At 38.4% G+C, this 26,864-nt stretch overlaps 1 protein-coding gene across 5 annotated transcripts in view; it reads right to left on the reverse strand.

Moving 5' to 3' along the window:
• Stau2 (staufen double-stranded RNA binding protein 2) overlaps positions 1 to 26,864 on the reverse strand; it is a 292,336-nt gene that overhangs the window by 245,472 nt on the left and 20,000 nt on the right. The window contains exons 1-2 of one of the 5 annotated variants that reach the window (XM_029474170.1): positions 5,805 to 5,883; positions 593 to 630 (exon numbers count right to left, since the gene is read on the reverse strand). The exons of 2 other annotated variants lie outside the window; for them this stretch is intronic. Coding sequence is in view for 2 of the 3 variants with exons in the window: in XM_021171933.2 (XP_021027592.1) it covers positions 5,805 to 5,918 (114 nt within the window). In the remaining variant the exon portion in view is untranslated. Of the gene's footprint in view, positions 1 to 592; positions 631 to 5,804; positions 5,951 to 26,864 lie in introns of those variants that run through there. 2 more of the 5 variants (XM_021171933.2, XM_029474146.1) reach the window with 2 other exon arrangements.

Raw genomic sequence — 26,864 nt, forward strand, 5'->3', positions numbered from 1 at the left:
CTGGCAAATACAGAAGTGGATGCTCACAGTCAGCTATTGGATGGAACACAGGACCCCCAATGAAGGAGCTAGAGAAAGTACCCAAGGAGCTAAAGGGATCTGCAACCCTATAGGTGGAACAACAATATGAACTAACCAGTACCCCCATAGCTTGTGTCTCTAGTTGCACATGTAGCATAGGATGGCCTAGTCAGCCATCAATGGGAGGAGAGGCCCTTGGTCTTGTGAAGATTATATGTCCCTGTACAGGGGAATGCCAGGGCAAGGAAGCAGGAGTGGGTGGGTTAGGGAGCAGGGCAGGGGGAGGGTATAGGGGACTTTCATCATAGCATTTGAAACGTAAATGAAGAAAATATCTAATAAAAATATTTCGTTGTGTTTTATGTAAACATAAAAAACATTTTGTCTATATTTCATTAAAAAATTATATTCGAGAGCAATATACTGAAACTTCTGAGACACAGTGAAAGTGGCACTAAGAGGAGAGTTCATAGTACTAAGTGCTTGCATCAAAACACAAACAAACTAGACAGATTTCATACTAGCAACTTAACATACTTGAAAGCTCTAGAACAAAAAGAAAAATGCATACCCAAATAGTAGACAGCCGGAAAATGCTTAAACTGAGTGCTGAATAAAATAGAAGCATAGAGAACAATAAAAGAATCAATAAAACAGAGTTGGTTCTGTGAGAAAATCAACAATATAGACTATAGACAAACCTATATTCTAACTAACTAAAAGACAGAGACAAAATATCCAAATTAATAAAATCACAAACAAAAAGTGGGACACAACAACAGATTCTGAGGTAATAAATCTAAATAATCATTAAGTTATACTTTTAAAACTTCTACTTCACAAAACTAAAAAATCCAAAAGAAATAGTTTTCTCAATAGATACCACTTATCAAAGTTAAGTCAAGTTCAGATAAACAATATAAATAGACCCACAGCCCCAAAGGAAATAAAAGCATCATTAAAAGTCTCCCAATAAATAATAATAATAATAATAAAAGCCCAGGGCCAGGTGGTTTTACAAAAGAATCCCACCAGACTTTCAATGACGACCTAATATCAATACTCCTCAAATTATTCCATAAAATAAAGACAGAGGAGCAATGCCAAATTCAATTTATGAAGCAACAGTCACTCTGATACCCAATCCACACAAAGATTCAACAAAGAAAGAGAATTACAGTCCAATTTCCCTCATGAGCATAGATGTAAAAATAATTTCAATAAAAGTAGCAAACCGAACTCAAGAACACATCAAAAAAATCATCCACCATGACCAAGTAGGCTTCATCCCAGAGATTCAGGGATGGTTCAACATACAAAATCAATCAATGTAATCTACCATACAAACAAACTGAAAGGAAAAAGAACCACATGATTATCTCATTAGATACTGAAAAAGCATTTGACAAAATCCAATACCCCTTTATGATAAAAGTCCTGGAAAGATTATGGATACAAGACAAATACCTAAATATAATAAAGGCGATATACAGCAAGCTGATAGCCAATATCAAATTAAATGGAGAAAAACTTAAAGATATTCCACTAAAATCAAGGACAAGACAAGGCTGTTCACTCTCTCCATATCTACTCAAAATGTGCTTCAAGGTCTAGCCAGAGTCATAAGAAAACTGAAAGAGATCAAGGAGATACAAATTGGTCAGGCAGTGGTGGCCCACGCCTTGAATCCCAGCACTTGGGAGGCAGGGACAGGCAGATTTCTGAGTTTGAGGCCAGCCTGGTCTACAGAGTGAGTTCCAGGATAGCCAGGGCTATACAGAGAAACCCTGTCTTGGGAAAATAAATAAAATAAATAAATAAATAAAAATTTTAAAAGGATATACAAATTGGAAAGGAAGAAGTCAAAATATCGCTATTTGTAGATGTATGGCAATTAATATAATATATTAAGTGATCCCAAAAATTCTACCAGGGAACTCTTACAGCAGATAAGTGGATGGATACAAGAATAACTCAAAATATAAAATAAAATAAAATAAAATAAAATAAAATAAAATAAAATAAAATAAAATAAAATAATAAAAATAAATAGACAAAAAACAAAAGGGTAGTCCTCCTATACACAAACAACAAATGGGCTGAGAAAGAAATCAGGGAAACAATACCCTTCATAATAGCCACAAATAAAACAAAATATGTTGGGGTAACTCTAACCAAGAAAGTGAAAGTCTTGTATGACAAAAAACTTCAAGGATTTGAAGGAAGAAATTAGAAAAGACATCAGAAGATGGAAAGATCTCCTATGCTCAAAGATCAGTAGAATTAACATAGTAAAAATAGCTGTCCTACCAAAAGCAATCTACAGGTTCGATGCAATTCCCATCAAAATTTCAAAAAAAAATTCTTCACAGACCTTGAAAGGACAATACTCAATTTTATATGGGAAAAAAATCAGGATAACTAAAATATCCTGAACAATAATAGAATTTCCTGAGATATTACCAGTCCAGATTTCAGGCTGTACTACAACTATAGTAATAAAAACTCACATGGTATTGGCATAAAAACAAACATGCTGATCAATGGAATAGGATCAAAGATCCACACATAAATCCATACACCTATAGGCACCTGAATTTTTTACAAAGGAGACAAAAATACATAATGGGAAAAAAAGAAAGTATCTTCAACAAACAGTACTGGACTAACTGGATATCTGCATGTACAAAAATACTAATAGATCCAGATTTGTCACCCTGCCCAACACTCAAGACCAAGTAGATTAAAGACTTCAACATAAAACCAGAGACACTGAATCTGCTTTGGAACTCTTCCTCCAAATGGGTTACCTCACTCAGCCTTAATGTAAGGGTCTGTACCTGGTTTTATTTGATCTTGCTGTGACATGTTTGGTTACTGTCCTTGGGAGACCTGTCCTTTTCTGCTGGGAGCGAGGGGAGGGGTGTGGAATGATTCTAGGAAGAGTGGAGAGTAGAGAGTGGGAACTGGGAAGAGTGGAGAGAGGGGAAGCTATCATGTATTGTATGAGAGAAAAATAAATAAAAATGTTAAATTAAGAATCACATTCAAATAACAAAATCCTACTGCCAAAATAGAATTGCAAAGTCCTAAAGCACTTGTTTGGTTTAAGATAACTACCTGGCTGTCTGGCTGAAAACAGCAGCACACATCTGCAGTCAGTACACAAATGCTGAGACAGGAGAACCACAGACAGGGACCAGGACAGCCTAGGCTATCCAGGAAAAGAGGAGGAGGAAAGGAGGGATGAAAAGGAAAAGAGAATAAATGATTTAATGTGCCCACGGTAAACCATTAATGAAGCATAATTAGTAAACTTATATCTCCAAATAAAAGAATTAACAGATACTTATTAATATGCATTTTTAAAATTTTTAAATGTTAGAAAAAGATCAATAATTAAATTAACAAATACTTTTCTTTCTTAATTTGTCTTCCATTAACAGACTTAGAAGAACTAAGCAACAAGATTGCTTAAATAATTTTTCCTTATTATTTTTGATCTGTTTTTACTTCTTGTAGTACTGAACACTGATGTTAGAGCCTTGCATGTAGTAGTGAGCTATAATCCCAGTTCATTTGCACATTATGTTAGAATCTGTTTAGGGGATAATTAGATTCCAGTTTTCTAGGCAATACTTTACATTTCTCCACTCCTTTCAATTTACAATGAAAATCAATTATGATCCCACTTCCATTGTTATCTTTGAAAAAGCTAGCTCACGTCTATGCACACAAAGAACTAAGTGAACTGTTTACTCATTTACTCATTCAGCAAATACTAAGTACTATCCTGTCCTCAGAGGTGGCTCTTACTAGAAAAGAAAAAATAAATAAAAGAAAAAAATAAAAAACAATAAAATATCTGAAAGTAGTAAACACTACTGAAAAGATAAAGGAGATAGTGAACAGGCAATCAGACCCAAGGCAGTGTCTGAGCTAGAGACTCAAATCTTCCAGCTGGCAGCATGTTTATGTCAGTCACAGGTACAGGGCACAGATGTAGTCAGGAGAAGACACCAAGTCTGAAAAGAGGGCCCTACAAACTAAAAAGCTCTAAAAGATCAGGAAAAGGGAGAAATGTGGCCAGTGATCCTACCTCAGGAAGGTGAGGCAGGACATTGAGCCTGAAACCAGACAGGAATACAAGACATCTTGACAAGAAAAGAAAGAAAGAAAGAAAGAAAGAAAGAAAGAAAGAAAGAAAGAAAGAAAGAAAGAAAGAAAGAAAGAAAGAAAGAAAGAAATTTTAACACACACACACACACAAAAAAAAAAAAAAAAACCTTAAAAATATATACACATGGCCTGTGGCACAGAACAGAAGACAAAGCCAAAGGAAGAACATTTTTCAACAAGGAGTGTCCCACATACAGCTGGCAGATTTGGAAAACAGACCTGACGACCAAGGCACTGTTTACAAGAGGTGCTGGTTGGCTTCCACTGGAAAATCCATGGGGGTGGTCGGAACAAAACTGACCAGGGAGGAAGCAGAACCAGCTAGTAGGGATCTCTCCTGCGCAAGTCTATATAGGACAGAGATGATTGCAGGGAGCAAGGAAGACATACTGTCAGATAATTTTCAAGACAGAAAAACTAACAGCATGCCAGTATGCTGATGGGAATAGTCCACTGGAAGGAGAAATTGCTGATAGAGAAGAAGGGGAAGGAGCAACGGGCAGAGAAAGTAAAGATAGAGAGATGGCCCTAAAAAGAAAAAAGAAAAGGGGAGGGGGAACTAAGGCAGGAATACTTTAACACTGTTACTTTTGAGAATCCCATAAGATACTGTGACATAAACAGTCTGACACAGTTAAGAGCAGAACCGGTAGAAAAGAGGCAGGATCCACAGTCAGACAGCTAGAACAAGACCACAACTGCCTTCCCTGTAGCAGAAGAATAAGATGTAGCATAGATCCTGCCCAGATGCCTCCAGAAAAGCTAATAACAAACAAACCCAACAGACTACAGTTTCACCTATTTCCCTTGCTTTGTACAAGACAGAAAACATCCAAATATCCCAAGTGCTACTTGCTTTATAGATTAACCACTGTCACAGAACCAATTGTTCACATAGAATGTACAAAAATCCATGACTTTCAAAATACCCAACTTAAAACCATTCCCAACTGAAATGTTTTCCAAGAGATGAACAGAGCTCAAACATAGATGCACTAGATTTCTTTGTAATTAATATGTAAGTATGTATAATATATATATATATATGTATTGTGTTTGTGTGTGTGTGTGTGTGTGGATAGATAGATAGATCAAGGAAATATATATAAAATATATGTATACGTAGCTATAAATAAAAACTGCCTTTTTAAAAAAGAATACTACAAGTAAATACACAGATAATAATAGTGCTACATACCAACTTCCAATGTCTTTTATAAATGGTGGATTTTAAAATTAAATATCATACTGGAAAAGATGTATTGATATTTAACCACTGCAATACCTGCTTGGCCCATCCCAGTTCTACCAGCTCTGATACTGCATATGTAAGTGCCAGTGCTGACACTGACAATCTCCTAACAAGACACTTAACATTCCTATAACTGAGATCCTTCAATTACAAAATGTTCAAATCCTATGGCTTCAAGGTCTTCTTATGAAGTACTACATCTGAAAGCTTTACAAAACAACGCATTACAATACGGCTTGACTTAAATGTCTTCAGGCCATCTACCACCACCCCCAAACAGAGCATGATGAACACCTGACAAATTAGGTCTGACATTGAGTAGCATGATCACCGCCTCTCTTTGTGACCTTACCTTCGAATGAGCAGGCCCGCTTTCATTCAGAAGCTTATACTGGGGTTGGATGCTATGGAAACGGGCTAACTCATTTACCAGACACACTGGAGTTTTCTCTTTGGGGTTTGCCATTTTATCGTGGAGAGAAGCTGCAAATAAAAAGGCTGTAAAGTTTTTGTCAAGAATGACTTTTAAAGTGGAAGAAAAACTAGCTTTGACTGTTTAGACTAAAGTTAGATTATATAGGTAAATTATTTTCATAAATTTGTATTAAAATTCTTATATCATGTAATGTCTTCCAGCATGTGCAATAGAAGAATGCAGCAAATCTTGAACAATAAACAAAGATACCTTTTTCTTATCTAAGTTATTCTCTATATACATATAACATCACCACCATACTTAATTATAAAATAGATTTTAATTTATATTATAACATTTCCTTTTCTCTCAACAAACTTTTACTATTATCAGATACATTTCTTAAGTCTTAGTTCTACAAAAGTAAATTGTCTTTTTTACGGTAGGGTCTCATATATCCCTGGATAGCCTCAAACTCAATTATTCTGTAAACAACATGATCAGTGCTGGAACAATAGGTATAGGCACCACATCCAGTCTCATGTAGGGATCGAACCCAGGCTTCCTACATGGCAGGTAAACCCTCTACACCTGAACACTATCCCTAGCCCAATTTTTGTACACCCTTTCAAACAATCAATACTTTTCCTTTTGCTTTGGCATAGAAAAGGTTCCAAACTTAGGGATAACGTCCTAAGGGTAAATATTAATAAGGGTCTGCAAAATAGTTCGGGTAACCCTAAAGCAAATTAAACATTTTCTTCTAATATTTTAGGAATAATTTAAAGGCAACATGTAGAAAAACTAGCAGTCTTTTTCTACTTTTATAGAAAAGTAGGTCTTCAAGTTGTAGGCCAGACTAGGCTACATCACAAGATCCTGTCTCAAGACTACAAAAAAGAGGCAGAAAGAGGAAAATTTAAATGTTTCTATCAGTACCCAGCATTAAAGCTGTTGACATTTACAACTTTTGCTTTGAACATTGTTTTGTAGTTATGAATATTTTCTTTAAAAAGAAGAAAACTGTGCTCCATTTTCATAAAGTACCTTTTGCAAAGATTACCAAGATGAATTTAGAATGTACCCTTATAGAAGTGTGTATATTTATATATGTAGATAGATAGATAGATAGATAGATAGATAGATAGATAGATAGATAGATAGATAAGGAAGTAGTCCTGATATGTCTGGCTTTTAATTCACATTTATAGCATCATAACTTTAGTCTTCTCAGATACTGTCTCCCCAGTATGTTGGGATTTTAACTGACACTGATTTCTGTGTTACCTTTTAATGATTACAGAATGTCCCTGGCACTACTACAGTCGTTTTTTATCCACTCCTATACTGAGACATTTAGGAGCTAAATTCTTCATACTCTTAAGAGCCAAGTGGCTCTCAGAATGACTGTGCCACACAACCTTCCAACGCTTGAAAACATGAAATATAATCATGTATCTTAATTTCACTCACAATTTGATACTTACCTAATGATATCCCACTTGTGTTTGGATTCTCTGCATGCCTAAGTTACTAGTAAAGTTAACCATTTTATGTTATGGCTCACTGTGAAGGATCTCTGCTGGGTTGTATGGATCATTTTGTACATTATTGCTATCAATGTTTTTCTATTAGATTCATGCTTTTTATGTCTTAAGAAATCCTTTCCTAGATCATAAGGCTCATTAACCCTCTGTTGCTCTATAAAATGAAAGTCTGAGTTCTACCCTGCTTCTAGGTTGCATATGCATGCACCTGTAGTCCTGGCTACTAGGAAGACTGACGCAGAAGCATCTCTTATGCTGAGGACTTCAGAACCAGTCTGAGCAACACAGGAAGACCCTGACACAATAAAAAATAATAAATATCAATAGAAAAATGAAAGAGGAAGGAATCTATTTAATTCATAAGACACTGTAAGGTTAAGTTTTAAATGCATGCTATGGTTTACTCCAGCAACTTAGGAACTTCATGTACAAACTTATAGTGCAGCTTACTGTACAAAACAAGACATTCTTTTACATTTGTAAAGCTCTTAACAGGAAAATAATATGGTATAATGCTTTGATCACAAACACTGTGCTTAAGAAATGGTTTCTTAAGAAAGCTACATAAATACTCGGTAAAGCACAAGCAACAAAATGAATCAAAGCAAACAGACTGAGGCAATACAGCTGGTGAGTTCAACATCCTAAGTGTCCTGCAAACTAAAACAAAACTAGTCTTGTTATTATAAAAAAGAGTAAAAATAGATAGAAGTCTTGATAGGTTTAGGAAAACCTACCTATGTTATTCACTATGAATCATGCAAAGAAGCACGTTATAAAATACATCTTCAATTCATCCCAGTATAGGAAATTTGATGATCTGATGCTACAATCAATTTTAGTTCTCATTACTATGACATGAACACGCACAAGAAATAACCAAGCACAAGAAACAGACCAGCTTACTGGATATAATTAAAAAGCAGAAACTGGCTATATAGTAAGACCTTCTCTCAAAATACATAAATAAATAAACCATAATAGATAGATAGATAGATAGATAGATAGATAGATGGATGGATGGATGGATGGATGGATGGATGGATGGATAGATAGATAGATAGATAGATAGATAGATAGATAGATAGAGAAATAAAACAGATGATATGATCCTGTAAATATTTGTGAATAGAATGTACACCGTTCATACCACTGCAGCCACTGGAAATATATTCTATGGAGTTCTACAACCATTATTGTTAGGCTCTAAAGTTTTCTAGACTTTCCTGCCAACTGTAAGTAATTGTGATATATTCTACGCAGTGGATGAATATTCTTTAAATCTGTGTAAATACTTCTGCAAAGGTACTGATGCTGTAAAGCCAAACAGTTTTGTGGAACAGTGATTTCCCCCCCCCCTTTTTTTGGTTTCCTTGCCCCCCCCCTTGGGGGGGGGTTGTTTGTATTTGTAAATTGGTTTAAATACATGGAATTTATTTTAAAAAAAAACAAAAACAAAACAGATGACAGATAGATGAAATCAAATGTAAAAAATAAATAATTAATATGGTAAAATGTTGCCAAATCCAAAATAACATTTTCATTAAATGTGCAATTTTCATTCTAAAATACTATGAGCTCCTTGACTATAGCTGCATATGTATCAAAAGATGGCCTAGTCGGCCATCACTGGAAAGAGAGGCCCATTGGACACACAAACTTTATATGCCCCAGTACAGGGGAACGCCAGGGCCAAAAAATGGGAATGGGTGGGTAGGGAAGTGGGGAGGAGGGTATGGGGGACTTTTGGGAAAGCATTGGAAATGTAATTGAGGAAAATATGTAATAAAAAATATTTTTAAAAATACTATGAGCTCATAGTAGTAATGCAAAAAGCATTTAAAAACATACCTGTTATAATGTGAGTATTTAATACATGGAAATGTCTAGCTATATAATATAAAATATAATATAAAAACATACCTGTTATAATGTGAGCGTTCTAGAGATGGAAATGTCTAGCTGTATAGTCTTGTAATTTATATTTATGCAATCCTTGTTGGAAAATAAAACTTGCTCTAAATCCTCTTCAGGAAGTATCAAGTAGTAAAGTGTTATATAAACCTTTAATTTCATTTATTTGAACTTTTTCTTCATAAAATTAATATGAATCCAATAAAACCATTTACAACAAGTTTGGGTACAAGATCCTGTTTGATAAAGCTTCATAACTAAAATCAAAATGCTTAAAGACGGCAGCTTTGAAAATAATCATAGTTACTGGTTTCTTGCACAACTTTAAACAGTTTGGTTTTTGTTTATGAAAGGGTCTTAGTATGTAGATCAGGCTGGCCTGGAACTTGCTTCTTACCCCAACTGCTACTAAATTTCTAACTCTCCCACTTCAGCCTCCTAGATGCTGAGATTAGATATGAACCACTACCCTGCTCCTGTCCTTGTTATTCAGAAACCTTATTAGTTAATTAGAAACCTCACAGAGCTCGGACTTAAAATAATAGTTTTGAAACTATACCAAAAGTGTGATAAAATAGCTACAAAAGGATCAAACAAAGCAGTCTATTACAAAGTCAAGAATTACACCCTTGCTTTTGGAAGCTATAATTCAGCATTACAACCTGCACAGCAGCCTTGAGTCCCTCTGATTTTAATTCGCAGCAATGGGTAGGGAAAACAGACAGATAAGTTAGACGTAACTTAGCTGTGCACAGATTGCAAAACATATACAATAATAAATAGGTTTACATTTTCAATAAAGATATCATCACTAAACAATGGGGAGGAGACATCTGGGGAGGAGTAAGGAAAGACGGAGAGAGAAGGAACATAAAGATATTAGTGAAAGGGTATTACATATAATATAAAGATGCTAGTGATATATATGATATATGTATATAACATATATATTATAAGGATGTTAGTGTTTTATGTATATATAAGAATGTCAGTATTAGTGTTATATAGTTAACACAAGGATATTAGAGTCAGTGTTTTATAAATATAAAACATAAGAATATTAGTGTTAGTGTGTGTATATGTGTGTGTATATATATGTGTGTGTTTTATATATATGTTATATATATATATATATATATATATATATATATATCATAATGATGTTAGTGTGATGTATATAAATAGGATGCCAGTGTTTGTGTTATATAGATAACATAAGGATGTTACAGTTAGTGTCTTTCATATATATATATATATATATATATATATATATATATATATATATAAAGAACATAAGGATGCCAGTGCTAGTGTGATATATATAACACAAGAATGTTAGTGAAAGGGATACAGGGATTCATAATATTATGTTTCTTAAAACTATATATAATATGTATAACATATAAGACTGCCATTGGAGAGACCCACTGCAGCCACTCATACAAATGTGCCTTTGAGAGAGTAATAAAACCTTACTTTCCACAGAGTAAAGTACACTAAAAGATCATTCTCAGTAGATGGTCATACATGAACTATAATACACTATTAACAATGATTATCTATTATTAATAAATATAAATTATTTATAATTACTTATTAAAACTGTTGATAACAGTTTTATGAAATTTTTATGTCTTTTTGCATGCACACATTCTAAATCAAAATGTTCTATCAGGACACACTGATTTTCCTCATACACATATATTCCTTAGTATCCTTTGATACTCATCATGTCTCTGATACTCATTACTATTTGCCCCTTTGGATCACTGGAACATCTTACATTTCTCTCCACTGAAAATCCCCAACTTATAAAATTATACTGACTAAGTTTCTTCTATCTACATAAGAGAATATTCTACCTTAATTAATATGAAATTTGCTTGCATATAACTTGGATACAACTAGAATAAAACTTGAATTAAAATATTTATAAAATACATGTATAAAATATTACAAAAGTAACTATCTCAAACAAAAATATAAATATACTCTGTATTTTTTGATATACTATATTTTCACAAATATCCTAAGCTTTCTGAATCTTGACTATTCAAACTAAAAATATAATGTTTTCAACATATAGGTAATATCTGTCTCCAAAAGAGATGTCTAGTAGGAGACACCAGTATACAATTAACAAGTACTACAAATTACAGTGTAGTGGGCACTGTGACAAGGCTGTTATAGAGTGTCCTGGCACACAGGAGTGTGGAAAAATAGGTTTTAAAGAATTGTAACAATGTTAAAGAAAACAAGATTTCATCAAGGTCAAAAACAAGGAAAAGACAGTTGAAGCTTTTCAACCAGACATAGAAAAGCACATGCAACCACACATCTATAATTCCAGCCCTTAGGAACTTGGGGCTAGAATTAAGAGGTTCATGTCCAGACTTAGCTACACATTGAGACCTGGCTTCCAAAAACGAAAAAGAAAGACAAAGGCTGGAGGTACTTGCACATAGTGTTAACACAGTACATTGAACAAATCAAGTGAATCATGAGAATGAAGGATAAATGGAACCTGGAGAGATGACTTGGTGGTTAACAGCACTGGCTACTCTTCCAGAAGACCAGGGTTCAATTCCCAGCACCCACACAGCTCACAACTGGCTGTAACTTCAGTTGGAAGGGATCCGAGGCCCTCTTCTGGCCTCCACTCGCATTGTACACACGTGCTGCATAGGCAAAATAGCCATACATATAAAATGTTAAAAAGAAATTATTTTCAATTATTCCCTTTACATCCTGCTCACTGCCCTCCTTCCAGTCACCCACTCTCACGATCCTTCTCCTCCCCCTTTCACATTCTCCTCTGGGTGGGTAGGGGGTCCCTCTGGTAGCCCCCCTACCCTGATACTTTAAGCCTTTGTGAGGCTAGGGGCTTCCTTTCCCACTGAGGCAAGACAAGGCAGCTAGTAGAACATATTCCACATACAGCCAACTGCTTTTGGGATAGCGCCCCTCCAGTTGTTCAAGACCCACATGAAGGTCAAGCTGCATATCTGCTACATATGAGCGGGGGAAGCCTAGGTCCAGGTATAGGAGATGTGAAGTAGGAGACTGAACCAGAACCCACTAAAGCACCAGACATTTCCTACGTCAGAACTCCCAGTCAAAGCGAGGCAGTGTACCTACTGCTGTCCCAAAGAGCTGTTTCAGAAAGCACACAGGCCATTCCCATGTCTTTCCCAACTCCCCGCTTCCTGTTTCTCTGCTGTTGGAGGGAACTCATCAGAGTTAGCAAGGAAAAAACTTTCAAAGGCAAAATCAAAAAAAGTTTCAACAATATCAAAGATCAAAGGACTTTGTCTGTCCTCGCTTTTCTTCCTCTTGGGGAAATGAAGCTACCTGTCCAGAGCTAGTAAAGTGGAGTCTTACATTCAAAGTGAACCTTACACTGAAGGCTAGCCACACAGAAGCCACTGTTGGCCTGCTCCGGTTCTGGGCTCCACTACATCTATCCACTAGGAGAAGCAGCAAGTTCACATCTTAAACATAAATTCCAAAATAATTAAAATGCAAAGTATAAAAGCACAAGACTCTTTGACTATATATTTGTTATAATCCTATAACACAGAACACTTTTCTAGATTAAAAACAAAAACAAAAACAGATGTCACTAAGCAAAACCTGACAACTAACAATATAAAAAATGTACTGCTTCAGTACAATAAACAGAAATATAAATCTGTTTTAAAGAAAATAGCAAGGGAGTGAATTACACACTGTATAATGTTTAAACAAAGCTGAGTATATCTATCTACTCAACATTTATCACCTCTTCATGGTTAAAATATTCAAAGCTCCTTACTTCTCGCTCACTGAAATGTATAAGATATCACTGTTGAGATTTTTAAATTAACATGTAAGTACTGGCCAGGGGCATAGAGATATGGGTGTGTGGTGGTGTGAATGAAAACAGCCACCAGAGGCTGATGTTTGGATGCTTAGTCCCCAGTTAGTGGAACTGTCTGAGAAAGATTAGGACGGCGGGCTTACTTGAGTAAGTGTGCCACTGAAGGTGACACGAGGCCCAAACTTACTTTCTCTCCACCACCATCATGCCAGTAAGATATAAGCTCTCAACTATTGCTCCAACACTGTGACTGTTTAGCTCCTTGCTTCCTGGCCATGATGGCTATAGACTAACCCTCTGAAATTATAAGCAAGAACCCAAGTTGCCTTGGTCATGGTGTCTTTTCATAGCAATAGAAAAGTGAGACAGATATTAATAGTATCTAGGGATATAGTGTTGATTAAAATTTCAATTGTACCAACCTCTACGAAGGCAGTAACACATATATGAATACTATGAGAAATTTAGATAAGATACACAGTGATGACCTGAACAACAAGAACCATAAAGAAGCCAAATATGCTATCCATGAATAGGAACAATTTATCAATTTATTATTTTATAAATTTTGCTGATATATCAAGGAAATTTTTTCTAATTTGTCTCATTTTTTTCTTCTAGAAGTATCACATTTATGTTCTCAGTCATTTTAAGTTCTAGTACCATTTGTGGTTCTACTTCCTCTACTCATGACTTTTGCCTATAAATGACTTTATTTCTAAAGGACTTACTCTGTTCCACCAATTTGTCTACTTTTATAGCAATACTCTTTGCACTGAGCTTTATAATGCTTGGCCTCTTAGGTTATTCCTTTCCACTGTTGTCTTGGCTAAGTTATTGAATCCTTATATGAAGTTTTAGTGATTCTGTCCACTTCAACAATGAGGTATGTAAGAAGTGAAATATTATTATCTCAAATCTACAGATTTGGTGGAAATCAAGAAAGTTGTCTTGCAATTCATAAAAATGATATACAGTTAGTGCTCATTATTAACAGAGTGTCACTGACAGATCTGTTCTATGTTCCGCCAAGAGGACTAGTGAACACAGAACCACTGCTTGAAGGGAAGAGAAAAGATTATTGTCCTGCAACCCTGTGGTCGCGTTGTTTGTCAATTCATCAATACAGTCTTTATATGTTTCTGTTCAAAGACTCTCTCCTTAAAATATGTAAACTGGGCTTGTCCCTGAGATCCCTGGAACCCATGTGATAGAAGAACTGACTCCTGATGCCTGCAAGTTTTCCTCTGACCTCCATATATTCAACATGCATGTGTACACCAACACTCACTCACTCTCTAAATAAATAAATAAATAAATAAATAAATAAATAAATAAATGGTTTTAAATATATGTATACTGTTGGCTCATTAACATTAAATCATAGCCAAAAGAGCACTGTAACCCTGCAGAATCAGAGCTTACCTAATACACATTTTTTCCTTAAAGCACATCAGACAGAACCTTTGTTAACTGGGAACACTCACAGCCTTCAATACTGTACCTCAGCACTGTCTTAAGACAAGCACAGAAGTGCAGCCAGTGAGACAATGAAAAGCTATGAGAAAGCCACTTGTTGACAACGCAAAAGATAAAGGAAGGCAGAATGTGTGGGGGCTTGTTCCATCTCAGGTGGGGGTGTGTATAGTAAGGGACTCAGAATTTCCAAAATTCTACAAGTGTGCAAGTGAGCATAAAAGTAACATTGCCTTGGGGTTATAATAATTTTAGTGACTCAGACAATTTCTCAGATATTCAACTCACAATATATTGGTAAAAGGTGGAGATCAAGTCTCTCCATTTACACAGGGGCTCCTTCATTTCTCTCAGCAGGAATTTGTGCTTCTCGGTTTTCTTTGACATATTTTCTTAGGTTTCAATATCACTATAAAAGTATAAGGGGGTAAGTTTGGTTTTATGAATTGATACTTGCTATATAGACTAGAGTGACCTCAAACTTGTACAGATCCTCCTGTCTCTGCCTCACAAGTTCAGGGATCGCGGGTGTGCGCTACCAAATCCAGCTATTTCATATTATTATGATCCTGAAAGCATCCCTTATATTTCATTTTAGAAGCTTTAATAGTGTACTTCAGAAATTATTGGCTTTTTATTGCTCTTATATTCTTCAAGCCAGATATGCTCACTCAGTAGCTTTAGTAGAATGCTATCAGATTTTCTATGCAAACAGTCTGGCCACTTAGGAATAAAGGCAAGTGTGTTCCTTCTTTCCCAGGGTGAGTGCCTTTTCATGCTTACCTGTACTGGTCAGAACCACTATGCAAACAAAATTCTACATAGGACTAGTGAAAATTTGCTTCTCTGTCTTGTTAGTGACCTCTCTCTCTCTCTCTCTCTCTCTCTCTCTCTCTCTCTCTCTCTNTCTCTCTCTCTCTCTCTCTCTCTCTCTCTCTCTCTCTCTCTCTCTCTCTCTCTCTGATTGTAGAACATGATTTTAATATTTTCAACTGTTAATATTCAACAAACAGAATAATTATTTTAAGATATACTTCATTGTTATTGTCTCCTTTTTCATTTCTGATTTTATTAATCTGGATACTATCTCTGTGCCCTCTGGTTAGTCTGGCTAAGGGTTTGTCTATCTTGCTGATTTTCTCAAAGAACCAGCTCCTGGTTTTGTTGATTCTTTATATTGTTCTTTTTGTTTCTATTTGGTTGATATCAGCCTTGAGTTTAATTATTTCCTGCAATCTACTCCTCTTGGGTGTATTTGCTTTTGTTGTTGTTGTTGTTGTTGTTGTTGTTGTTGTTGTTGTTCTACAGCTTTCAGATATGCTGTCCACTTGGTTGATTTCAGCCCTGACTTCGATTATTTCCCCCATCTACTCCTCTTGGGTGAATTTGCTTCCTTTTGGTCTAGAGCTTTTAGGTGTGATGTCAAGCTGCTAGTGTATGTTCTCTCTAGTTTATTTTTGGCTGCACTCAGAGCTATGAGTTTTCCTCTCAGGACTGCTTTCATTGTGTCTTATAATTTTGGATATGTTGTGGCTTCATTTTCATTAAATTCTAAAAAGTCTTTAATTCTTTATTTCTTCTTTGACCAAGATATCATTGAGTCAAGTGTTGTTCAGCTTCCAAGTGAATGTTGGCTTTCTATTATTTATGTTGTTATTGAAGAACAACCTTAGTCCATGGTGATCTGATAGGATGCATGGGATTATTTCAATATTTTTGTATCTGTTGAGACCTGTTATATGACCAATTATATGTTCAATTTTGGAGAAGGTACCATGAGGTGCTGAGAATAAGGTATATCCTTTTGTTATAGGATACATTTTTCTGTAGATATCTGTTCAATCCATTTGTTTCATAACTTCTGTTAGTTTTACTGTGTCTCTGTTTAGTTTCTGTTTCCAGAATCTATCCATTGATGAGAGTGTGGTATTGAAGTCTCCCACTATTATTGTGTGAGGTGCAATGTGTGTTTTGAGCTTTAGTAAAGTTTCCTTTAATGAATGTTGATGCCCTTGCAGTTGAGCATAGCTATTCAGAATTAAGAGATTGTCTTGGAAGATTTTACCTTTGATGAGAATGAAATGCCCCTCTGTCTCTCATTTGATAACTTTGGGTTGGAAGTCGATTTTATTCGATATTAAAATGGGTACTCCAGCTTGTTTTTTGGGACCATTTGCTTAGAAAATTGTTTTCCAGCCTTTTACTCTGAGGTAGTGTCTGTCTTTGTCCCCGAGATGTGTTTCCTGTATGCAGCAAAATGTTGGGTCCTATTTATGTAGCAAGGCTGTTAGTCTATGTCTTTTTATTAGGGAATTGAGTCTGTTGATATTCAGAGATGTTAAGGAAAAGTAATTGTTGCTTCCTTTTGTTGTTAGGGTTGGGATTCTGTTCTTGTGGCTATCTTCTTTTAGATTGGTTGAAGGATTACTTTTTTCCTTTTTCTAGGGTGTAGTTTCCCTCCCTGTCTTGGAGTTTTCTCTTTATTATTCTTTGTAGGGCTGGATTTGTGGAAAGATATTGTGTGAATTTGGTTTTGTCATGGAATACTTTGGTTTCTCCATCTATGGTAATTGAGAGTTTTGCTGGGTATAGTAGCCTGGGCTGGCATTTGTGTTCTCATAGGGTCTGTATAACATCTGTCCAGGATCTTCTGCCTTTCATAGTCTCTGATGAGAACTCTGGTTAATTCTAATAGGTCTGTGTAGCCTCCCTCAGCTCTGAAGCAGGCTGATCCAGACTTTGACCTTGCTGCCACTGAGAAGGAAATTACCTAAGGTGGAACCTTCAGACTTAGATGGCTCTTTTGTTCTGCCACCTGCCACCTGCCACCTGCCACTGCTCTCTCCAAGACACTGCTACTTGCTGAGAAGCACCTGAGACATCCCGGAGGAACATCCTATTCTGCACATCACCTACAGGCTGCCTCCAGACACCAAGAATGGACTGGCAGGGGGATGGGCTTTCCCCTTTTATAAGTAGACTCTCTTAGTAAAATGGGGGGCCTTGAACAGAATCATGTCTTGGTCTCCATTAATCTCTTGCTGTCTAAGTCTCTTTCAGCCCCAGCCTGCTTCCCTGATTCAAGTAGGCCGCAAGCCAGCATACAACAGGTCTGCCTTTATATGTTACTTGACCTTTTTCCCTTACTGCTTTTAATATTCTTTGTTTAATGACTTTGGTGTTTAGATTATTATATGATGGGAAGAATTTCTTTTCTGGTCCAGTCTATTTGGACCTCTGTAAGCTTCTTGTATGTTCATGGGCATCTCTTTCTTTAGGTTAGGGAAGTTTTCTTCTATAATTTTGTGGAAGGTATTTACTAGTCCTTTAGGTTGGGAATCTTTGCTCTCTTCTATACCTATTAACCTTAGGTTTAATCTTCTCATTGTGTCCTGGATTTCCTAGATGTTTTGGGTTAGGAACTTTTTGCATTTTGCATTTTCTTTGACTGTTGTGTCAATGTTTTCTATGGTATCTTCAGCACCTGAGATTCTCTCTTCTATCTCTCATATTCTGTTGGTGATGCTTGCATCTATGACTTCTGATCTCTTTCCTAGGTTTTCTAACTCCAGGGTTGTCTCCCTTTGTGATTTCTTTATTGTTTCTATTTCCATTTTTAGATCTTGGACGGTTTAGTTAATTTCCTTCGCCTCTTTGGTTGTGTTTTCCTGTAATTCTTTAAGGGATTTTTGTGTTTCCTCTTTAAGGGTTTCTAGTTGTTTACCTGTGTTCTCCTGTATTTCTTTAAGGGAGTTATTTATTTCCTTCTTAAAGTCCTCTATCATCATCATGAGAAGTGATTTTAGATCCGAATCTTGCTTTTCTGGTGTGATGTTGTATCTAGGACTTGCTATGGTGGGAGAATTGGGTTCTGATGATGCCAAGTAACCTTGGTTCCTGTTGCTTATGTTCTTATGCTTACTTCCAGTCATCTGATTATCTCTAGTGCTACCTGTATTCCTTACATCTGACTGGAGCCTATCCTTCCTGTGATGCTGGTTATGTCAGAACTCCTCAGAGTTCAGCTGTCTCTGTGATCCTGTGCTTCTGGGATCCTGGGATCCTGAGATCCTGGGTGTGTCAAAGCTCCTGGTAGTTAAGCTGCCTCTGGAACCCTGAGATCATGGTGTGCCCAAGCTCCTGTGACCCTGTGATCCTGGGCATGTTAGAGCACCTGGGAGTGGAGCTTCCTCTGGGTGTTGTGGGACTGACTGTAGAGTTCTCGCCCAAGGTCTGCTCAGGTCACCAGCCCAGACCAGAAGGAACCCTTCCACAGGTCAGATGGAGTTAATGGGTGTCTGGGTCTCATTGGTCTCAGTTACTCCTGGTGTTGGGACAGACGTTGTGCCCTCCTCACCTCTGATTCTATGAGAATGTTAGAATCTCATGATTTCTTTTCAAAGAGTCCAACTTTTCACCAGTAAATATAAATTTGAGCTAATAATGTTTTTCTTTTTCCTTTTTTCAACCTTATGTTTGAGATTTTGGTATAATTATAGCATTTTTTCCTTTCCTTTCCTACTCCTAAACTATTCACTATACCCTCCCTGCTCTCCTCCACATCATGGCCTCTTTTGTCAGTAATTACTTTTGCATGTATGCATGTAAGCATATATACATGCATGTGTATATCCATGTATCTCTCTATATATATTCATAACTACAACCTTCATTATCAGGTTAAGGAACTTGACTTCTATTCCTAGTTTACTGAAGAATGTTATTGAGAACAGATGAATTTGTTTTTACAGTTTAAATTTGAGTTTAAAAATTAAGTTGTAATGAATTATCAATTTTATTACTTGTCATAAAACAAAAAGAAAAATATTCCTAACTTAAAACCAAATTATATAAAATTATATGTATATATTGCTACTTCTTTGTTTACAAATATACATATTTGTAAAAATTCATATCTTTCACTATGAGCTTGAGACACTTTTTAATTCTGTAGGTCAAAACCAAAGATAAAGCTTCTAGTAGAAAAGATGTACTTCTGGCATGGAAAGATCTTTATTTCAGAGTTAAAAGCAAAGATCTCATACAAGGGGTCCTGTTCTCAGAGGTAATCAGCAGCTTTGCTAGCAGAGGTTAAGCAGCCACCAGCACCCAACAGCTGAAATGAGCAACTTCAATGTAACTTTATCAAGTCTCCCACAGATAGGCCTGATGGTATACAACAAGGGCTCAGTACTCAGCAAGGTGGTTGTAGCAAGTTCAAGGCCAACCTGGTCTACACAGTGAATTCCAAGCCAGCCAATTGTACATTTCTATGCCCTGTCTCAACAAATGCAAACTATATCACATTTAGTTTCTCTTGCTGATCCTAGTAAAAGAATTAAATTAGCCACATTGCATGTACGATTTACAATGTAAAACTGCATCCCAAACTCATGTTTAAGATTGAGTTAATGTTGCCCATACTGGCACACATTGCTTTAATCCAAGCAATTGGAGGAAGAGACAAACAAATAAGCAGGTGGATCTGAGTTTGAGACTAGCCCCGACCCCATAGTGAGCTGTGTGCAGCAGGAGCTTAAGCAACACAGAAAAACCCTGTCTCAAGTAAAAATTAAAAAGATACTGCATTAAACAGTGTATGTGTGTATCATTATAAACTGTATTTAGATAGACAAAGGATGAAACAATAGATCTTGGGTAATGATTCTTATCAAGAAATCAAGTGAAATCATATTTTTGTCCTCAAGTAGAATGCTACACTTTATGTTTACTGAGTATACACACAAAGACAATTAGTCTGAAAATTAGTCAAAAGGTGAAAACAACTGCAATATCTATCAGTGGATGGGCAAACAATACAAACACACACACACACAAAGGAGTTTTTCCTACTCAATTTTCAAAAAGAAGATAGTTCTGATATAGACTATAACAAAATTTAAAAACATTGTACGAAATTAAACCAGTAACAAAAGAACACATATACACAGTTTTTAACCCCCTGGGATAAGTTTTAGATAAAAATCACTGGATCATGACAATTCCATGCTTTAGTCTGAGGATCGCTCCAACCTTTCCACAGACTCATTATTTAAAACTCCCATTAGAAGTATATGGAAGTTCCAATTTGTCCAGCCCTGACAAAGATGTGCTGATCTTTTGACTCTGGCTATCATCCTAGCACACGTGTAGTATCTCATGAGCCTTTCATTTTGTTTGGTCAAGTATACAGTCAATGGTTTTATTCATGGGCATCTGGGTACCTTTTATAACCTTCTTTATGGGGTTAAGGATTTAGCTCAGTGGTAAAGGGCTTGCCTAGCAAGCACAAGGCCCTGGGTTCGATCCTCAGCTGTGGAAAAAAAAAAAAAAAAGACAAAATAACCTTCTTTATAGTGCTTTCACCCCCTCCCCCAATACACACACTTTTCACTTGTTAAGTTATAAATTTTAGTTGAGGGTAGGGAGGATGGTGAGAGGACTTTGAACAAAATTTTAATTGAGATTGTTCATTACTAGCATGCAAAAACAATTATTTTTGTATGGTTTATGTGCATAAATTCATGTTCAATTTCGTTATTAACTTTGAGTTCTGTGTGCATGGATTCATAGACATTTTCTAGACAGAGAATCCCGGTCATCTGCAAACGGTTTCATTTCTTCCAAATGCACCTGTATTTCTAGACAATGCTATAGTTTCTACGACAGTGGACTGAGAGTGTCTTCTTCTTCCTATAAGATGAAGAGTGTCAGTCTTTCACTATGGAGTCTGTGGTGGTCTGAATAAGAATGGTCCCCATAGGCTCATGTATTCAAATGCTTCATCACCAGGAAGGGGCACTGCTTGAGAAGTATTAGAAGGTGTGGCTGTTGTATCAGGACCTCTGAAACACATGACATCACACAGGTGGCAGCACGACCTGCACACCCTTTGCCAAGGCAACAGCCACCATATTCCCAGAATCCATGTGGCTCACCTCCCAACTTTACCTGTGACTACATTACCATCCATATATAAAGGAAGGCCCCTCTGATCTTTCTCTCTCTTTCCCCCACTTCTTTCCACCCCCACCTTGTCCTTTTCTCTTTCAATAAACCTCACATGGAACTGTTTGGCCTGGTGTGGTCTTTCTGGAGCCGGGAGACCATCACAACATTAGTGCCGAAGACTTCAGGAATTGCTACAAAGGGTAGCTGCCCAAGCAGTAATCGCTGCCTGGTGCAACCATGAAGCCGCTGCTGCTGCTGGAGAACCTATGCCCAGTGTATGGCACCACCTTCATCACCACCTGCAGCCACTGCTACACCATGTGGACTCTAACGCTGGTACCCGTCATCATCCACCACATAGATTTCCACTGCTGCCACAGACCATTACTGCTGCTGCTGCTGTGAGACTCACGGAATTCTACCGTGTGAGCTGTGCCTGCATGGCCTACCACATGAAACTGGCCTCTGGCCACATGGTTCCACACTTCCTGCTACCCAACTGCAGAAGCCCACAAACACACACTGGCATATTGATTGGTAAGGAGTTTCTCCAGTTGGCAGGAAGGACCCTATATGCCCAGATAGTACCTGGCCAGCCTCTTTTGGGCTAAGGGGTTGGCATTTCAATGCCCAGGTCCTTGTCTCCTAGAAAATCTCAAATCTCTGAAATTAACACCTGATTTGAGGCCCTCAAAACAAATACAACTCTACAATAAGGCCTGGATTCAATACCCTTTAGATAATAGTTCCAAATGTTTGTTGTGCCCATGTTCTCTATGGAATCTTCTGCAACCCTATAGGTAGAACAACAATATGAACTAACTAGTACCCCCAGAGCTCGTGTCTCTAGCTGCATATGTAGCAGAAGATGGCCTAGTTGGCCATCATTGGGAAGAGAGGCCCCTTGGTCTTGCAAACTTTATATGCCCCAGTACAGGGGAATGCCAGGGCCAAGAAGTGGGAGTGGGTGGGTAGGGGAGCAGAGTGGAGGGAGGGAACAGGGAACTTTCGGGATAGCATTTGAAATGTAAATAAAGAAAATATCTAATTAAAAAAAAAGATCACAACCAAAAAAAAATAGTTCCAAATGGCCAGCCAATGGCACACTAGACGCCATGGTTCTAAGAGATCTCCATACATACTGCCAGCAGTCCGGTAAATGGAAAGAGGTTTCATATATTCAAGCATTCATCTATGTTCGCTCTCAACCCTCTATCTGCTCCTCCTGTTCCCCAACCCAACTTAGCCATGAAACCTACATGCCCCCCAACTAGATGATGCTGCAATGCTTGATCCTGCCAATGAGCCACGTCCCCTCCACTGCAAACCTGCCTCCACACTGCCAAAAACCCAAACTGCTGCCTCAGTTTCTCCTTCTCAGGTCCAGAGCCTACTAGCTCTACCTCTCCAGACCCCTAGCCTCCTTCTGTGCCAGTTGCAGGTTGCTCCAATCGCCCTGCATCGGCGCCAACCTTCACCCCTCCTATCACTCGTTCTAAGACCGTAGTAGTCAGACCCCGAAGTCCTTCTCCTCCAGGAACACCTGATCCAGCATCAGTCCTTCCTCTAAGGGAAGTGGCTCGTGTTGATAGTCTGGTCCGAGTGCATGTTCCTTTCTCGCTGAGTGAAGTTTCTCAAATAGAAAGCAGACTGAGTTCCTATACTTCTAACTCCTCCAGCTTTATTGAGGAGTTCCAGCACATCACTCAGTTTTATAGCTTGACTTTCCATAATGTTCATATGATTCTTACTAATAATTTACTTCCTGATGAACGCAGGAGAGTTTGGGAAGGGGCAAAAATGCACACAAATGAAATTCACCAAGCAGATGAAACATATCCAATTGGATCTGAGGAAGTGCCTGACCAGGATCCCCAGTAGAATTACAATTCTACAAGTGGTATCTTAACCAGAGACAGGTTTATTACATGCCTTCTGTCCGGCCTAAGAAAGGCAGCCTTAAAGCTAGTAAATTTTGAAAAACTCCAAGAAGTTGTCCAGGGCAAAGAGGAAAACCCATCTCAATTTTTAGCATGCCTCACAAAGGCTTTATTGCAGTACACTAATCTGGACCCTGAAAACCCAGCAGGTAAGCAACTTCTGATAACCTACTTTTTTTTTTCCCAGAGCTACCCCAACATAAAAGCTAAACTTAGGTGTTTGGACAGGGGGCCCTTAACTCCACAGGCAAAGTCTTGGTGCTGGCCTTCAAAGTATACCATGAGAGAGATGAGAAAGACAGGCCCCTGCTATAGATGTGGCCAGCAGGTCACTGGGCAAGGGCTTGCCCTACCCCCAGCAAGTCAAGAGGACCGTGTCCTAGGTGCCATCAGGAGGGACATTGGACTGTCGATTGCCCTCATGTCGCGCAGAACAGTGGGACATGGCTCCCAGGTAACCCTCCAGCCAACCTCCTAGGCTTGGCTATAGATGACTGAAGGGGGGCCGGAGCTCCCTCGACCCGGCCATGCCTATCAATAACAGAGAACCACGGGTAGCTATCATGGTATGTGGGCAGCCCATATCCTTCCTCTTGGATACTAGGGCCACTTACTCGGTCCTGATGAAGTTTTGTGGACCCACTTCACCTTTGAGTTTTTCTATCGTTGGCATAGGAGAACAAACTTATCGTCAGACCCCACCACTTAGTTGCATTTTTAGGGGTGTACCCCTCACCCATTCCTCTTTGTTAGTGCCAACATGTCCTGTCCCCTTATTGGGACGGGATCTTTTGACTGAGTGGGGAGCATCTATTTCCTTTGTTGCTCTCATTCACCTAAATCCAAGCTCACCAACAGTTCCTCTGCTCCTTCCTCTACCAGCCAACCTACTAGCACTAACATGCTGTTTCCTTTACCACCTTCTCAAGTGGACCCCCGAGTTTGGGACATCCAGAAGTCCTCTGTTACTAAACACCATTCTCCTGTTGTCATCCACCTGCTGGACTCTACCAGGTACATCACCCAAGCTCAAGCTCAATCTCTCGCTCAATCAATCTCTCTCTCTCTCTCTCTCTCTCCCCACACACATACACACACACACACACAAGCCCACTGTCAGACATGCCAAGGACCTCCTGGTCTTGGTAGACACCTTCTCAGAGTGGGTGGACGCATTTCCCACCACTAACAAGAAGGCTCAGACAGTCTCTGATCTCCTCCCCTCCCAGACCATCTGCTCACCCCATTACTTTGCCACCTCCATTCTCTCCTATGGAACTTTGCTGACCACTATCTACCGTGGCCACATAGTTACCTGTCCACTACCTGTCAACATTGGAGACCAAGTCCTATCTCCTCCAAACCATTGGCCCTCACCCCTCTCTCCTAAATGGCAGGGCCCTTTTAAGGTAATTCTCGAGACCCCTACAGCTGCTAAACGTGAGGAACTCTCTCACTGGGTCCACCTGTCTTACCTCAAACCTTTCATCCCTCCACCTAAAAATGACTCTTCTTCATACATGTCGACCCTAACAGGATGGTGCTCTGTTAAGCTCCGAGAACGTCAAGACCTTGTCCCCAATCTCAGAAAATGAGACTCCACCTCAACTTCATTGGAGTAGACATGGGTTTCTCATCTTTCCCCGGCTGTTTGTTTTCATCCAGACTAGCCCTTACATATGGAGATTCAAGGTTCAAGAAACTACACTAATAACAGTCTTTCCAAATAGGGTCAGGAAACTGCTCTATAGCTGCATGTCGGGAACCAATCCAAACTGCTATCATCCGTGTATCTGTTATCCCATCTAAATATTATGATCTCTATAATTGCTTTCTCTTTGACCAGACAGAAGATTATTGTAGAAAATGGCAAGACAAATATGGGGGGTGCCCATATTGGTCTTGTCAGATACATATGCTAGGATCACGGACCAATCATTTCTTCTATCAACACTGCAAGACACTCTTTTTCTGCATACAAGACCCATGGGATTCCAGGTGGGAGACAGGAGTTTTAGGTAAACTTTACCATAAAAATCAACCTGGGTCCTCAGTAAGTACCATTCATATCTAGAGAAAATGTCTCAATTGCCCAACCCCTAGATATCAGGACAGTAGAGAAAGTAATCGAACACTCCTCTGAGGCCCTTACCTCTTTGACATCAACCCTCATAAATGGCACTAACTTGTCACTTCACCTTTTGCTTCAAATCTTGACCTCAGCGTACCAACTCCTTAATGTCACCAGGCCTGGCCACTTTAAAGATTGATGGCAACACGTATCCCCTGGAACTAACTCACAATTGCCACTTTCAGCCTCTCCGGTGATACTGCCGAGTAGCCTTACCTCACCCTTTGTCAGCTGCCCCTACTCAGATGTTGCCATGACTCCATACCTTACCTCTATCCCACCCTCTCTTTGGCACAGCAAACTGTTTTAACACCTCCAGGACTCGCTCTGTAAGAACGCTGAGCTCCCTAGACTGCAGTAGAACCATAACCCTTGATATATCATCTCTGCCACAATGCCCTGCAGGCCAGAACACGTCAATTCTTTGTGGCACTCAGGCATATCATTGCCTCCCCACCAGCTGGTCAGGAGTTTGCACGCTGGTACTCCTTTTCCCTAAACTGGGAGTGATCTAGGGAAACAAGGCCCTGACTATCCCAGTTGTAGATATGATAGCTGCTCAACATAAGAGGGCAGTTCAGGTCGTGCCACTCTTGGTCACTACGGGAATAGCCATAGGTACTGGTAGTGGAATTGCAGGGATAACGACTTCTATGACCTAATATAATACTTTCACTTCCCAGTTTGAAAGCAATCTTCAAGAAATGACTGAAACTGTGCTTACTATCTGGAAACAGATCAATTATTTGACAGTTGTGGTGCTTCAGAACCAACAGGGGCTAGATGTCCTGACGGCTAAAGAAGGTAGTCTTTGCCTGTTCCTCCAAGAAAAATGCTCTTTCTAGGTCAACCAATCCAGGATAGTGAGAAATAAAATCCAGTAGCTACAGTCAGACATACAGTCAGACATCAAGAACTTTAGAGACTGTGAGACCTCCAGTTCTGGGACTTCCAAAAACCCTCTATGGAAGTGGATACTCCCTTTTGTAACACCTTTTCTAGTTATCCTCCTGGTGTTATTATTCACTCCCTGCCTCACTAATCTTGTTTCTACAATCCTTCAATGACAAATAAAAAATTTGTGGTGGCGCACGCCTTTAATCCCAGCACTTGGGAGGCAGAGGCAGGCGGATTTCTGAGTTCTAGGTCAGCCTGGTCTACAAAGTGAGCTCCAGGACA

This window comes from Mus caroli, chromosome 1 (assembly GCF_900094665.2).
Source record: "Mus caroli chromosome 1, CAROLI_EIJ_v1.1, whole genome shotgun sequence".
Lineage (NCBI taxonomy): Eukaryota > Metazoa > Chordata > Mammalia > Rodentia > Muridae > Mus > Mus caroli.